At 36.8% G+C, this 14,630-nt stretch overlaps 1 protein-coding gene across 1 annotated transcript in view; it reads right to left on the reverse strand.

The window, feature by feature from the left end:
• The window catches only part of SIK2 (salt inducible kinase 2), a 129,182-nt gene that overhangs the window by 59,095 nt on the left and 55,457 nt on the right, over nucleotides 1-14,630 (reverse strand). The window contains exon 4 of the mRNA XM_006761574.2: nucleotides 2,726-2,887. Coding sequence (XP_006761637.2) covers nucleotides 2,726-2,887 — 162 coding nt within the window. The remainder of the gene's footprint in view (nucleotides 1-2,725; nucleotides 2,888-14,630) is intronic.

The raw sequence follows: 14,630 nt of genomic DNA on the forward strand, positions 1-14,630 counted from the left end.
GCCTGCCTTTGCACATGCTAATCCATCTGCTTGGAGCTGCATCCGTACCTCACCCCTTCAACGCACTCTCACTGTCCCACCACAGATGCATCTTCTTAAGCAAGTCTTAGCTAATACTCCCTTCAAGGCAGAGTCAGTCTTTCTCCTAGCCTTTACAACAATTTTCTCTCTGTGTTATATTGACTTAAAGGTCTAGTTCTGGATTAACTCAAGGTAAGAGCAGAGTTGAGTTTTATTGCATTGCTGCCGTTGTGTCTTGAAATATTTGCATCTATAGGACTTAGCTCAGGAGCACAGTAGATGCTTAATAAACATTTACTAAAATTTGTGGTAAGTGGTAGTGAAGATGACAAAAAAATGTGAGCAAGAAGATATTTGAGTGCTTAGATACAGTGTGTGTGTATACTTATGAGACATGGAATCAAGGACACCAAACGTATAAATACAGAATGATGGAACTCAAAATTCAGTTAGTGAGTACCCCTTGAGGGTTAACTGGCAATTCTTGGAAACAACAACATGGTGCAATGGAAGAAATACACACTGTGGTCAGAGAGACCTAGGTTTGAATTCCAGGTGTGCTACTTATTATCTGAGTCATCTTGACAAGTAATTTAATCTTTTTGTATTTCATCTTTCTCACCTAAAAACTGGCAAGAGCTATGCAGCTTCTAGGGTTGCTGTGAAGATTCAATGATAAAGTACCTAGCAGAATACCTGAAAATAGTGAAGGTTCAATAGGTTAGCCGTTTTACTAGTTTAACCAGAGAGAACACTTTAGGTCTTCGACATTTTACTGATCTTCTAGATAAAAATTAGAAGACCTTGAAGTTTAGATATTAAAAAAAAATAAAGCAACAAAACAAACAAAAAACTAGATATCTCATAATGACGTTAGAAATACTGAGTTTACCTACCAATATTCCTAGATCATATAGATAGATGACAGCCAGGTAGAGGTGAGTATGTTTGTTCCCAAGTTTCTTTGGTTCTACTTGAACATTTTCTTTTGAGAAGTTCTCTACAGAGCACTTTGTAATTCCTAGAGCATATGACTCACACTCTAACCTTTCTCTGCTTGAAAACACTCCCAAAGCTCCTTTGAGGTATTGTCTTGTGATTTTTTGTTGTTCTGGTGATAAATGAATGCAAAGGTGAAGCAGGGGTTTCCCCCTCCTTTCTACAGAGGTAAGGACTTCGAAAAACAAGAGCCAACTCTGAAGAGGGCAATTTGAGGGCAGCAGATGTTTTCAAAGGGAAGTAAACAAAAATTCCAGGGATGTGCATTACAGCAAAAAGGAGTGAAATGAAAGAGAGCACATGGAAGGGCCAGAAGACGGGAAAAACACAAATGGGAGAAGTGAACACACATAAGAAACTATGGAGACACTAATATAGTGGATTGCATTTTCAAAACAAAAATGACAAATATATAATTCTTTATATATATAAAGTGGGACTATAGCAAATTAACTTTAGCTTATCAAACACTTTGTCTTATTCAAGTATTCCCATTATTTAAAAAAAATCACAGACTACAGAATGGAAAATCCATTCATTACCTCCTTGTAACATATGTAACACTGGCATTTAAAATTAATTATTAAAATTAAAGTAACAATAAATAAAGTTAAATATAAATTATGTACCTTCCTCAAAATGCTCAGACAAAAACTAATGGGACCTGGCATAAACATAACCAGTTAAATGAATCAATCAGAGGTTTTTAATAGAGGTTCTATTTTATACCTCAAGGAGCTGTTTTCTCCTTAAACTTTCTCCGTGAATATCTAACCTCGCTGGTCAACCAAGAATTTCTTGGTCAGAGCCTCTCATTTGCCTTTGTTCCTCTTTCATAAGCCTATAACAAAACACCAGCATTTGCAATGTTGTTAAAACCCTATCCAAAATAAATCTCCCTCCCTCCATCTCATCCCACAATCTGGTTCAGACCCACATTTTCATTCATTCTCTTTTTTTAAATTTATCTTTATTGTTGAAAGTATTACAGATACCCACGCCCCCGCCCCCCTTTTATCCCCTTCACCACACTATTGTCAGGCCCACATTTTCGTGATTGGACTACTGCATTAGAGTCCTTATGATCTTCCTGTCTTCAGTCTTATTCACATGTCCCACCTGTCTTTACTCTGGTGCCAGAGAGAGACATCATTCTAACATGCAAATCTGTCACCCCAATCCCACTTCACCCCTATCCCCACCCTAAAATGTTCAATAGGTTAGACCCCCTATGATCTACAGAATAAACTCTAAAATCTTTTTCATGGCACTCAAGACCCTTCACATTCTGGTCTTGGCCTACCTGCTCCTCCTGTATCAATCTACATCCCTCCCTTTTCATTTTCCCCGTCTGTAACCTCACTGTAGCCACCCGCCCCAGCAACCTGCACTGCTGCTGCAGACCTAGCATCTCTCTCCTCTGGCAGGGCCCCTCAAACAGACCTGGACACACACAAATCAGATAGAAGATACAAATGAGACACCAGCTATAGCCCTGCCACTGTGCACATTAATAACAACCCGATTTCCCTTTCTTTTCATTGCATATATTTCTAAGGAAATGAATAGAATATCCTTGTTTTTTGAGAAAGCTTGATGTCATCAGTAGAAATGCTCCAAATCTCTGCCTGCAGTTCTCTTTCTGCAAACACCCAGCACAAGGACTCACAGTTGATCACATTAGAGCCAGCTGTGCCCCAGTTACCTGCTATTTTGATATTCATGTTGTTATCCAGCAGGAGATTTTCAGCCTTGAGGTCACGGTGCACAATCTTCCGACCGTGACAATAATCAACAGCAGACAGGATTTGCCAGAATTTGCGCCTGGCCTCAGGCTCATTTAACCGGCCGTGATTAGCAAGATAGTCTGTAAAAGGAGAGAGAATTTAAAATATTCACCAAAATAAAATGACCCAAACATTCAGATTTGGGATTTTTTCCCTTTGAAAAGTTTTTATAATGACTAAAGGTTCATGCTCAAATACTATGCTGTTTCCAAGTTTCTTGCCTTGAGAAAGCAATTCCAATCATATTTCACTAGAATCCAGAAAAATGAAGAGTCCAAGATGAGACAATAGCTAGTGGCATAATATTCACAGTGCAACTTAAAGTAACCTTTATGACCAAGCACTCTCTCTGTTCTTTTCCTTAAAAATTTACTGAGTACTGAATATTCCTAATCACATTAAAAAAATAACATTTATGTAAAACGAAGAACATGAATCAATTCTCTGACATCCAATCAATCAAGGTTATCTTTCTTTGTTTTGTTTTTTTTTTGTTTGTTTGTTTTTTTTTTAATATATATTTTATTGATTTTTTACAGAGAGGAAAGAGAGAGATAGAGAGCCAGAAACATCGATCAGCTGCCTCCTGCGCATCCCCCACTGGGGTAGTGCGCGCAACCCAGGTACATGCCCTTGACCGGAATCGAACCTGGGACCCTTCAGTCCGCAGGCCGACGCTCTATCCACTGAGCCAAACCGGTTTCGGCTTTCTTTGTTTTTTAAAAAAATGTTTTCATTGATTTTTTGAGAGAGAAGGGAGAAGGATAGATAGAAATATTGATGATAGAGAAACATCATCACTCAGCTGCCTCCTACATGCCTTCTACTGGGGATTGACCTGGCCTGGAATCGAATCAGTTCCTGGGTTGAAGCTCAACCACTGAGCAACACTGGCTGGGCAAGGTTATCTTTCTTTTAAAAAATCATTTTATGTAGTTATTATAGAAACCACCTGTAACATGAGATACAGTAGTCCTTGGAAGTAGCTTCAATAATTCACACCCTGTTGTTCAATCGAGCAATTCAGATCTATCCAAGAACATGCAGACTTGTTCTTGAAACCAAGCACTCTTTTTTTTTTTTAAAATATATTTTATTGATTTTCCACAGAGAAGAAGGGAGAGGGACAGAGAGCCAGAAACCTCGATGAGAGAGAAACATCCATCAGCTGCCTCCCGCACACTCCCCACTGGGGACGTGCCCTCAGCCAAGGTACATGCCCTTGACCGGAATCGAACCTGGGACCCTTCAGTCCGAAGGCCAATGCTCTATCCACTGAGCCAAACCGGCCAGGGAGAAACCAAGCACTCTTATGAGAGACACTGTTCTCTAAAAAATATGCTTTATAAGATACATTAGCCTTCTGTGCAGTGTTATAATCTCTATTAAAACAGTTTACCTGAAAATTAATTCTGCATATATTTACATAAATTTAGTAAAACTAAAATAAATATGCAATTCATACAAGTTTTACCTGAAGATCTTAAAGGCCTCTGAAACGATCTTTTGGGGGAAAGAGAGTAACATAAACCATGACAGGCTTTTCTATTTAATTATTTCCCCCAAGTAAGGAACTGTACCAGTGAATCAATAGTCATAGCACCTTCACACATTTTCTGCTCTAGACAATGTGGTTTACTGTTTGCAAATCCCACACCTTTGGCTCATAGCATATTTACTATAAAATTTACTAACATTTGTATAGCCCTTTACAGTTTATAAAGCATGTTCACATCACAGTATCTCAATCTTCCTAACATTCCTCTATGATAACTATTACTCTAATTTCTATTATATTTGAGGAAGCTGAAGATCAAAGGAATTAAGTAACCTGGCTAAATTCATATATTTTTTAGGTGGATGGCTGATGTGGAACTAGAAATTTTTGAATTTTTTTTAACTCTATCAAGCTGCTTCTTTACTAGATTCCTGTTAAAATCATAACCATCCTTTCAAACCCTACTCAAATGCCACTTTGATATTAAACAGTCCCTCACCACTTCAAGTGGAAATAAATGACTTCAAATCTCTCTTCTTTGAACTCCTCATCACTTATAACACACTGCTTCACACTTTATCTGCATATATATCATAGCTATCCCAAAGTGTGTTCATGCCTGCATACACACACAGCCCCAGTACCAATACAGTGTTTCAGAAAATAAAAAAATACCTTCATTAAAGCTTCCCGAGGGTAGGGACAATATCACTCTTCTTTGTACTTCCCACAATGCTTAACACTGTGCACAAAACATCGTAGGTATAGTATTTAAACACTTAATTGCTTAAGGTCTTATCCTGGATGCTATCATGAAACTTTCCATCAACAGTATTACAAAATATGGAGTATTAGTGTTATACTCTACAAGTTATAGGCTTTAAATTTAGCTGGACATTTTGTATTTCCTTCTATATCAGCTATTATCACAAGCTGAGATCATCAGCTCATCACATCTTCCCTTTGCCTTTACAGAGCCCACATAGTAGCCATCCATAATTCTGAAAGGCAAAAGGGCCACTTAAGAACAAATATGCAGGATTTTCAGTCAAAATGTCCAAACTGTATGTCTAAGTGCACTGGCAAGTAGACCCCGTGCTTTCTATTCCTGAGTATACCCGAGCCCCCTTCTATCCTGGATGAGTTGGGGAATCCAAAATGAAGGGTTGGACCTGTGGGCCAAACTTAATGAGGGAATGCAACGTTTTCTGTGAGGGAATCTCTTTTGGCTGGTTAGTAATATATTCCCCATGATTCCACACCAAATCCTATTACAGTGAGGCAGCTATTTCACAGACAAATAAATGACAGACAAAATTTCTTCCTGTTGAAAATGTTGAGTTAATGTGCATCCTTGAAAAATACTTTTGAAATTTTGGCAATATAGAGAAACCTAACAGATCCAAAGTGAACATGTATGGATTAATATATACGGAAAAAGAACCCAAATTGTTGCCTACAAAATGAGTCCTGGGAAGCACAATAGAATCTATAGCAATATGATTTTTTGAAGCAGTCAGTAAAAAAATGGCACCACCATAGCCAAGGGGGAAAAATCTTTAGTACTTGGCAAGAAGGGTACTATCGGAAAAACTAAGGCACGGTACATCTGAGCCTAAAATTATCATGTAGAGTCACAGTCCTCACATGTCAATAAATGTGTAACACACAGTGTGAGAAAAATGACAACATCTGCATTCCAGAGATTTAAAGAAGTGGTATTTTCACCCCTTAAGCAAAAATCTCAGCGAGTATTACAGCAAGCATATCTATTATCTTCCCCATTCTTTATGATTTCTGCAGTGTAGGCAGCCTTCAAAACTATATACATCTGCTGAGAAATCAGTAGAAGTAACTGAGGCAAAAACCTGTGGCTGCCAGTAAAACCAGTTTAGGTATCCACCATCCTCAGCGAAAGGGCACTGTTATCAATCCAAGCTCCAGTTAATAAACCACGACATCAAGTTACCATGCAAAGAGCACACACACTCGTATGTCACAGGTCTTGTCTACACTCATGGCCTACGTGTGTATTTTTGATAAATGGATACAGTTTTCAAATAATTGTTTTTTTCCTGCCCTAACTGGTTTGGTTCGGTGGATAGAGTGCCGGCCTGCGGACTGAAGGGTCCCTGGTTCGATTCCGGTCAAGGGCACATGCCTGGGTTGCAGGCTCCATCACCATTAGGGGCCGTACAGGAGGCAGCCAATCAATGATTTTCTCTCATTGATGTTTCTGTCTCTCTCCTCCCTTCCTCTATGAAATAAATAAAAATATGTATTTTTTAAAAATTGGCTTTTCCTTATGTTTGCATTTGTACTGATTGTTAAGTGAAATATAATTTTGTTTGTTGACTTTAATAATAAAACTTTTTAAGGTTTTATTTTGTATGTCCTCCCCCCAATTTTGTTTTTATGTTAATTGGTTTTTATTGAATATTACAAAAGTCATGGTCTGTGACACATTGGACAATTAACAAATTGGTCTTTCAATACTGATAGTTTGAGAAATATTGGGATAGACAAATATACAGGCAATTACAATATGCTGTGATAAAGGCTAGAACAAAAATAAATATGTACTAATAAATATATTATTTTTAAAAATCATTTAAAATTTTCTTTTTATTATGAAAGTCTCGCCGAAACCGGTTTGGCTCAGTGGATAGAGCGTCGGCCTGCGGACTGAAGGGTCCCGGGTTCGATACCGGCCAAGGGCATGTAACTGGGTTGCGGGCACATCCCCAGTGGGAGATGTGCAGGGGGCAGCTGATCAATGTTTCTCTCTCATCGATGTTTCTAACTCTCTATTCCTCTCCCTTCCTCTCTGTAAAAAATCAATAAAATATATTTAAAAAAAAGAAAGTCTCTAATATGCATGAAAGTAGAAAAATTAGTACAATGAATCCCTAAGATTCAAGAGTTCTCAAAATTTTGCCATACTTGCTTCATTTATCCTTTTTCCCGTTAAATTCCTTTTTTTTTTTTTTTTTTTTTTTAGGTAAACAAAAGAAACGCTGTAGTAACCTAAAGCAAATCTTGACATAATTTGGTTTCACTCTACTTTTGTATCCCTAAAAAAACACACCCCTATCTTATAGAAATACAATGCCATTATCACATCTAACAAAATCAACAATTCCTTAGTATTATCCAACACACGGTCTGAATTCAGATTTTCCCAGTTGGCTACCTGAATCAGGGTCCAAACAAGATGTATATTTTGCAATTACTTATTTTGCCTTTGGAGTCCTTTCATTCTGGAACAGTTCCCCCCACCCCCCCTTTCCCCATGGCACTGACTTAAAGAAACTGGATTGGATGTCCTACATTCTGGATTTGTCCTTGGCTTCCTCATAATTTTGTTTTGAGTTATTCTTCTAGCTCCTGTATTTCCTGTAAATTGGAATTCAAGTATAAAGAATAGAATAGATTGTTTACATTTTTTTGGAGGGTGGCAAGAATATGTCACAGGTGGATCTACTAGGAGGAATATAAGATCTGGTTCTCCTACTTCTAGGAGCACTAAGATCAATCAATGAATTATGGGGATGACAGACTGATCCTTCAATTAAAAATTTTCATCACTCACTCTCCAAATGTAGTTCTAAAGCTTAAGTATACATCAGAGCTCTTAGAGGGCTTGTTAAAACAGATTACTGGGACCTACCCCCAGAGTGTCTGATACATTGTAGGTGTTGGAAAGGGCCCAAGAACTTACATATTTTTTAGAAGTATCCAGGTGATGCTTAAAATGCTGGGATGGGAGCCACACTTTGAGAACCACAGCTCTGATTTCAGTATTCATTAGTGGTCATACCTCAGTCAATTACTTCACTTGCAAACCTGTGGTCTTTCTATTTTTAAAAAATTCCTGCCACATTTATTAGATGAAATTCTTCTGTAGAAAAGAATTTTCTCTTGTCTGTTAGGGCTATTTAATTATCCTGGAATACAACTAAAACAGGTGAGGAAGGAAAACAGTTCAAATGTTCAATTCTTCCTCCTTTAAGTACCAATTTTCAGAGTAAGGGGTTGGTACAATGACTACCTCCAACCGTATCTATTAGGATGTGTGTGTGTGTGTGTGTGTGTGTGTGTGTGTGAGTGTGTGTGTGTGTGTGTTTCCCTCTTACGTTTAGGTTTCTTTTCCCTTTCTCTCTTGTATGATTCTCTTAACTATCATAACGACTGCATGGATTCTTACTTGTATATATTCAGTTTCAATCAACTATAGTCACTATTCTCTTTGATGCTCAAATTTTTCCACCTCTGTCTAGTTGGAATCACTTTACAATGTTTCTGTCTTTTAATATGACCAAAGAAATATTTAATACATTTACTGCTTTCTGACATAATAATGTCTCATGCTTATCTTGAATACTTTTTGCCCCAAACCTGGAATCAGTCATTGCTCCAGAAAGCACTGGGAATGGTATCTGGGTGCTTGGGTGCTTTTTAGTTAATTGGTTGGTACTGCTTCTAAGCCTTTTCAGGGACAGAGTTAGGAAATAAGTACTTTTAAAGAGAAAAAAATTAATCCATTCCATTTCAAATTTAAGGTTATAGGAATTAGTTTTCTTTGGTTTTTATATTTGCATTCTTTTCTCTTACATAAAAAATCCTGGTTCTTTTTTTTCCTTTTCTCTTTTTAAAGATATTCTGATTGATTTCAGAAAGGAAGGGAGAAGGAGAGAGAAAAACATCAATGATAAGAGAGAATCATCGATTGGCTGCCTCTTGCATGCCCCACACTGGGGATCGAGCCTGCAACTTGGGCATGTGCCCTGATCAGGAATCAAACTGTGACCTCCTGGTTCATAGGCTGATGCTCAACCACTGAGCCACGCCAGCTGGGCAAGATCCTGGTTCTTAACATTAGCATACATTACTTGTTTTATCCTACAATACTCATAAAATATTTTCAAAATAGTTATACTAATATTACTACTAAAAATAAAATTACTGGATGAACTTTAAAAGTTAACATTTCTTTGCAGTTCTTTTAACCTTGAGATTATACTGTCCTAAGAATGCACAGGCCTAATACAATGCTTTATAATCGCTTGAAAAGCTATTGTGTCATGTGTTGCCACCATGATATAAAGATAGTACATTTATGTGTTTGTTTATAAATATTAGGGATTCCTTTTTCTCCTGTTTAACTTCATTTTTTGAATATGTAAAACACTTACCTTCTGTTTAATACGATGCCAAAGTTAAAACTATGTAACACCATATAGTCCAAAAAGTCTGTCCCTATCCCCTGCCTAAAAGTAATTGTTTTTATTAGTTTTTGGTTTACCCCGTGTTTCATTTTGTATGTGAAAATATGTGTATATAATTGTATTCTCCCTGCTTCTTACACAAAATCATTTGTCCTTTTTTCCTCCCCAGTTCATAGCAGTACACACTAGATACTAAAAGTTAGTAGTGCGGTGCTAAGAATAAAGGCTCAAGAGTCAGGCTGCCTGGGTTCAAATACTGTCTTCACACTTGCTAACTATGTGACCCAGAGCAAATTACTTAAACCTAACCTTCTATCCCTTCATTTGGTCGTCTAAAAATGGGATAATAGTAGAAACTACCTCACAAAGTTATGTGAAAATTAAGTGGAAATACTGCCATGGTAATTTTACTGTATGTGGTTAGATGAGGAAAGAAATTAAAAAAGAAAAATAAAACACCTCTTCCCAGTGTCTGACACATAAGTGCTCAAAAATGTTAGCTGCTATTATTTCAACTATGATAATGTTGTTATACTGTCAGGAGCTGACTCAGGTACCTTCCTTCCCTAACTACCATCTATTCACTGCTTATGATATGGTTTCTATGTTTCACACTCCACTGACATTGCTTTAAATTTCACCAGTAACTTCCCTAGTCTAAAGCCAATTACCTTTTCTCAATACTCACCTTTTATGACCTTTCATTAAATTTTACACTTAATTGGTTCTCTAAATATCCCTCCCGGTTGATTTCATGTTTATCTAGTTTTCCTCCATCTCTTTCACTAATTGGCTCTTCTTTCTCATCTAACCACATAAAACTACCATGATCTAGTTCTGGGCCTTTGCCCTTTTTTTTTTTCTAAACTCCTTCTCTCATAGAATTAGTCGAAATTGCCACCTTCTTGTGGATAACCTCCGATCTATTTTATTTTTAGCTGGATGATGTTAGTTCTCTTTCACGCTCTTCTTATAGAGTGCCTGTCTCATGAGTGCCTCTTTAGTCACTACAGTCACGACATGCCTTAACGCTGGCATGGGGCCTCCTGATCACAGATTCTATTGAGAATCTAATGAAAATTGTATTTACATACAAACACTCACATCTGATATGCAATTTTGAGGGGTCTATAAAATTTTAGGTTTAATCAAGGTTAAGAAACTCTGCCTTGGGAGATTTCATTCATTGACTAGGATTTTTATAAAAATAAATTCCAGATTTGCCAAGTGCATTTGACTTTCTAATAATTACTCAATTGTACATCTACACAGATTTTTCTTTCTGCTACTGCAGTGTTATCAAGACTGAACTCTCTTTCTTTGTATAAACTTTATTACCACCTTCTAAGTCACTATAACTATTATCTTAGTCACTCAATCTCAAAAATTCAAGTCACTTCTACCAACCCCAAAATTAAGTATAACGGAAGCCCCAATATGTAGATTTCAAGTTACATAGATATAATTTTATAATATAATTAATAAATGTTCTCAACCTGTATTTATAGATGATAGGTCTAGATTTCATAGCACAATGCCTGACACATAAGAAATGCTCAGTAAATGTTAGCTGTTATCCTCACAATCATCACCACCATCATCACTACCATCACCACCATGTAGACATCCCTCTCTTTCTCTAAGGATAAGGGGCAGCTTTCCTAGCATCGTATCAAAGTGGAGAAACACAGCAAATTGCATTTCCTTAAGTTTTAGGGATATCAGAATCTTTGAACGACTTCCTTTAAGTTTACTGTTCTTCAGTTGGAATTAGCATCTCTTAAAGCTGGAGCTGACTAATAATAGTCCAAAAGATTAATAATTTATAAAATTAATGTTGCATTAAAGTGATTAAATTTATAATTTTATCAATTTGTATTTTGGGAGTAAAAAGGCTGATGCCAATTTAATATTTTATACTTAACTAGCCTTTTTAAAAGGCTAAAAAAACCCCACATATTAGATAATTAAATCCTGGTCAAAGGTTCCTAACCCACTAATTTGCATAAACTTCACACTTCTGAAAAATCATAAATTTTGAAGGGAAATTGAGTTTTTAGGAATATAATCACTACCAACCATGAAGCTCCAATAAAGTAATTAAAATTGGCTCATTTGTCCCTTTCAAATATTGTGAAGATCCATTATTTTCAACCCTCAGATTCAAATTTCTACTCTTCTTTTTCTCTAACATTTCTCTCCTCTAATCAATACAAAACGTTGCTGGAGCCCGGCTGGCATGGCTCAGTGGTTGAGAGTCGACATATGAACCAGGTCACGGTTCAATTCCTGGTCAGAGCACATGCCCGGATTGTGGGATGGGCATGTAGGAGGCACCAATCAATGAATCTCTCTCATCATTGATGTTTCTATCTCTCTCCCTCCTCCTTTCTCTCTGAAATATATGTGTGTATATATACATATACATACACACACATAGACATATAACATTGCTATATAAAAAAGACACTTATCTTACTGTAACTCAGCACTCTGGCCTTTGCCAACTTAGACTGTGCTGATCCTAACCAGTCATTCCTAAATAAAATCAAACTAAGAAAGGAAGGTTCATTAATAAAATAAAGCCCTAAAAACAGTTTTAGTACATTAATATATGTATCACTTTACACCGTGAACACTAAAAATGGATTAAGTATATGATTTGTATTAAATTAGGATAACATGAATTATTCTCATTTTAAATCTTAGATTATAACATTACTTATATTAAATTACATTAAGCTTAACCTTGAGACACATTTATGAATATGAAACTATAGATTTTAAAACATTTTATTTTTGCCGAAACCGGTTTGGCTCAGTGGATAGAGTGTTGGCCTGCGGACTGAAGGGTCCCAGATTCGATTCTGGTCAAGGGCATGTACCTGGGTTGCGGGCACATCCCCAGTGGGAGATGTGCAGGAGGCAGCTGATCGATGATTCTCTCTGATCGATGTTTCTAACTCTCTATCTCTTTGCCTTCCTCTCTGTAAAAAATCAATAAAATATATTTTTAAAAAAACCATTTTATTTTCTGTTTGTTTTTGTCAGTGTGTAATCATTTCAAATTGTGTGCCTGACAAAAATTAAAGGAAATTGTTGTTGTGGTACACTCTGGCAATTTAAATGTGCTTTCAGCAATTTTCCTACATTAGATTGTTCACATCTGTTAAGACTCTGAATCAGTTCTTCCAGCTATGTGGGACTACTGAAACCAAGCATAGTCTTCTGGTAAGTAAATGTGTTTTGAGGTACATAGTTTAAAATGTTAAAGATTATTTACAATGGACTTTGGAACTATATGTTAAAGTTTTCAGCAATTATTAAAAGCAAATATGATCAAACATTTTTAAAAGTATTTATAACCCTCATATAGAAGCCAATAGGTTGTAATATCTGATTACAGCAACTTCAAAAAGTTTCATACCATTTTTTCAACTTTATTTTTATTGTTGACACTGTTACAGATGTCCCCATTCTCCCCTCCCCTTTGCCCACCTCCTTTTGCAACAGCATGGATGGACCTGGAGATTATTAGGCTAAGTGACATAAGCCAATCAGACAGAGTTTCATATCTTTAATAAAACACACAACTAATATAAAATTCTGATTTCTTTTACCTAAGAAGATTTCAAAGTATAGTAGAAAAAGGTCCTAGAGCAGTGGTTCTCAACCTTCTGGCCCTTTAAATACAGTTCCTCATGTTGTGACCCAACCATAAAATTATTTTCGTTGCTACTTCATAACTGTAATGTTGCTACTGTTATGAATAGTAATGTAAATATCTGATATGCAGGATGGTGTTAGGAGACCCCTGTGAAAGGGTCGTTTGACCGCTAAAGGGGTCGCGACCCACAGGTTGAGAACCACTGTCCTAGAGGCAAACACGCCTGATTTGGGATGCTGTTTCTACTTCTCACTGCTGTGTGACCTTGAGCAAGTTATTCAGGTCCTGGATGACTGGTTTATCAGGAATAAACCCCGCGTTTTGTCTTTTGTGGGAGGGCCCTGGCTTAGGCTTTTCACATAAATTCCAACTTGATGGCAAAGACCTTTAAGAGTGTTTCATTTCCACATGTATACTCTTGGCTCTGTCCATACACAGTAATTTCTTTATCCCGTTGCATGAAAATATGCTGTTTGCAGTGTCTAATAAGAAACTAGTAGTTACAACACAAAGTATGCATTAGAAAAAATTTATACTTCCAATTCTGAAACATTTAATAGGGCAATCAAGCAAGAAGGGTTATAAAAACAAACATGCAGAGAATATGATTTTGGCCCAGTATTCCATATATCTGTACAAATCTCAATAAAAACACCCACCCCATTTATGAAGCAGAATAAAATCAACAACAAAAGAATCATGACCACAGTAGCTTACTTAGACCCTCAATTGTATTGAATCTCTTCAGGTCAATCTTAGAGCACAATGCTTTCTCCCTCATGGGATCAAATTTAAAAAGAAAGTTGAACTTTACTTTGAGTTTAAAGTGTAAGGGTCATTATTTATTCATTTAACAAATAGTTGGTGACTTCTTTGTGTTAGCCACTATTCTTGGCACTTTGTCCTCATGGAACTTCTTTTTGGGTGGCAGAAATGACAATAAATAAATAGAAAGGTAAAAATGATAGACTATGAAAAGTTCTACTTCAACAGGGGAGAAAAGCGTTCAAGGAATGATGCAGCACACTCATGAAACCAAAAGGACACCAACAGAGGCTAATGCATAAATAGCAAGGAAGAAGGGAAGGCTGATGATGAGACCCAGGAAGTGGAAGTCCAACTCTGTCAGAATACAGAAGGCTAAGGAGGGAGTCTATAATTTAAGGTACTGGGGCTGTCCTGCACTAGAGACTGAGAGGTGTAGAGGATCTACCTAATACATAGTCACAAACCTAAACAGAAAGCCAAAATGAGGGGACAAAGAAACAACTCCCAAATGAAAGAACTAGAGAATTCTCCAGAAGAAGAGATAAATGAAGCAGAGATAAGAAATTTATCTGAAACAGAGTTCAGAGTAATGATGGTAAAAATGCTCAACAGCATGAAAAAAGATATGGTAACTATGAAAAAAGAACAGTCTGAGAAAAGGA

Source organism: Myotis davidii, unplaced genomic scaffold (assembly GCF_000327345.1).
Source record: "Myotis davidii unplaced genomic scaffold, ASM32734v1 scaffold97, whole genome shotgun sequence".
Classification (NCBI taxonomy): Eukaryota; Metazoa; Chordata; class Mammalia; order Chiroptera; family Vespertilionidae; genus Myotis; species Myotis davidii.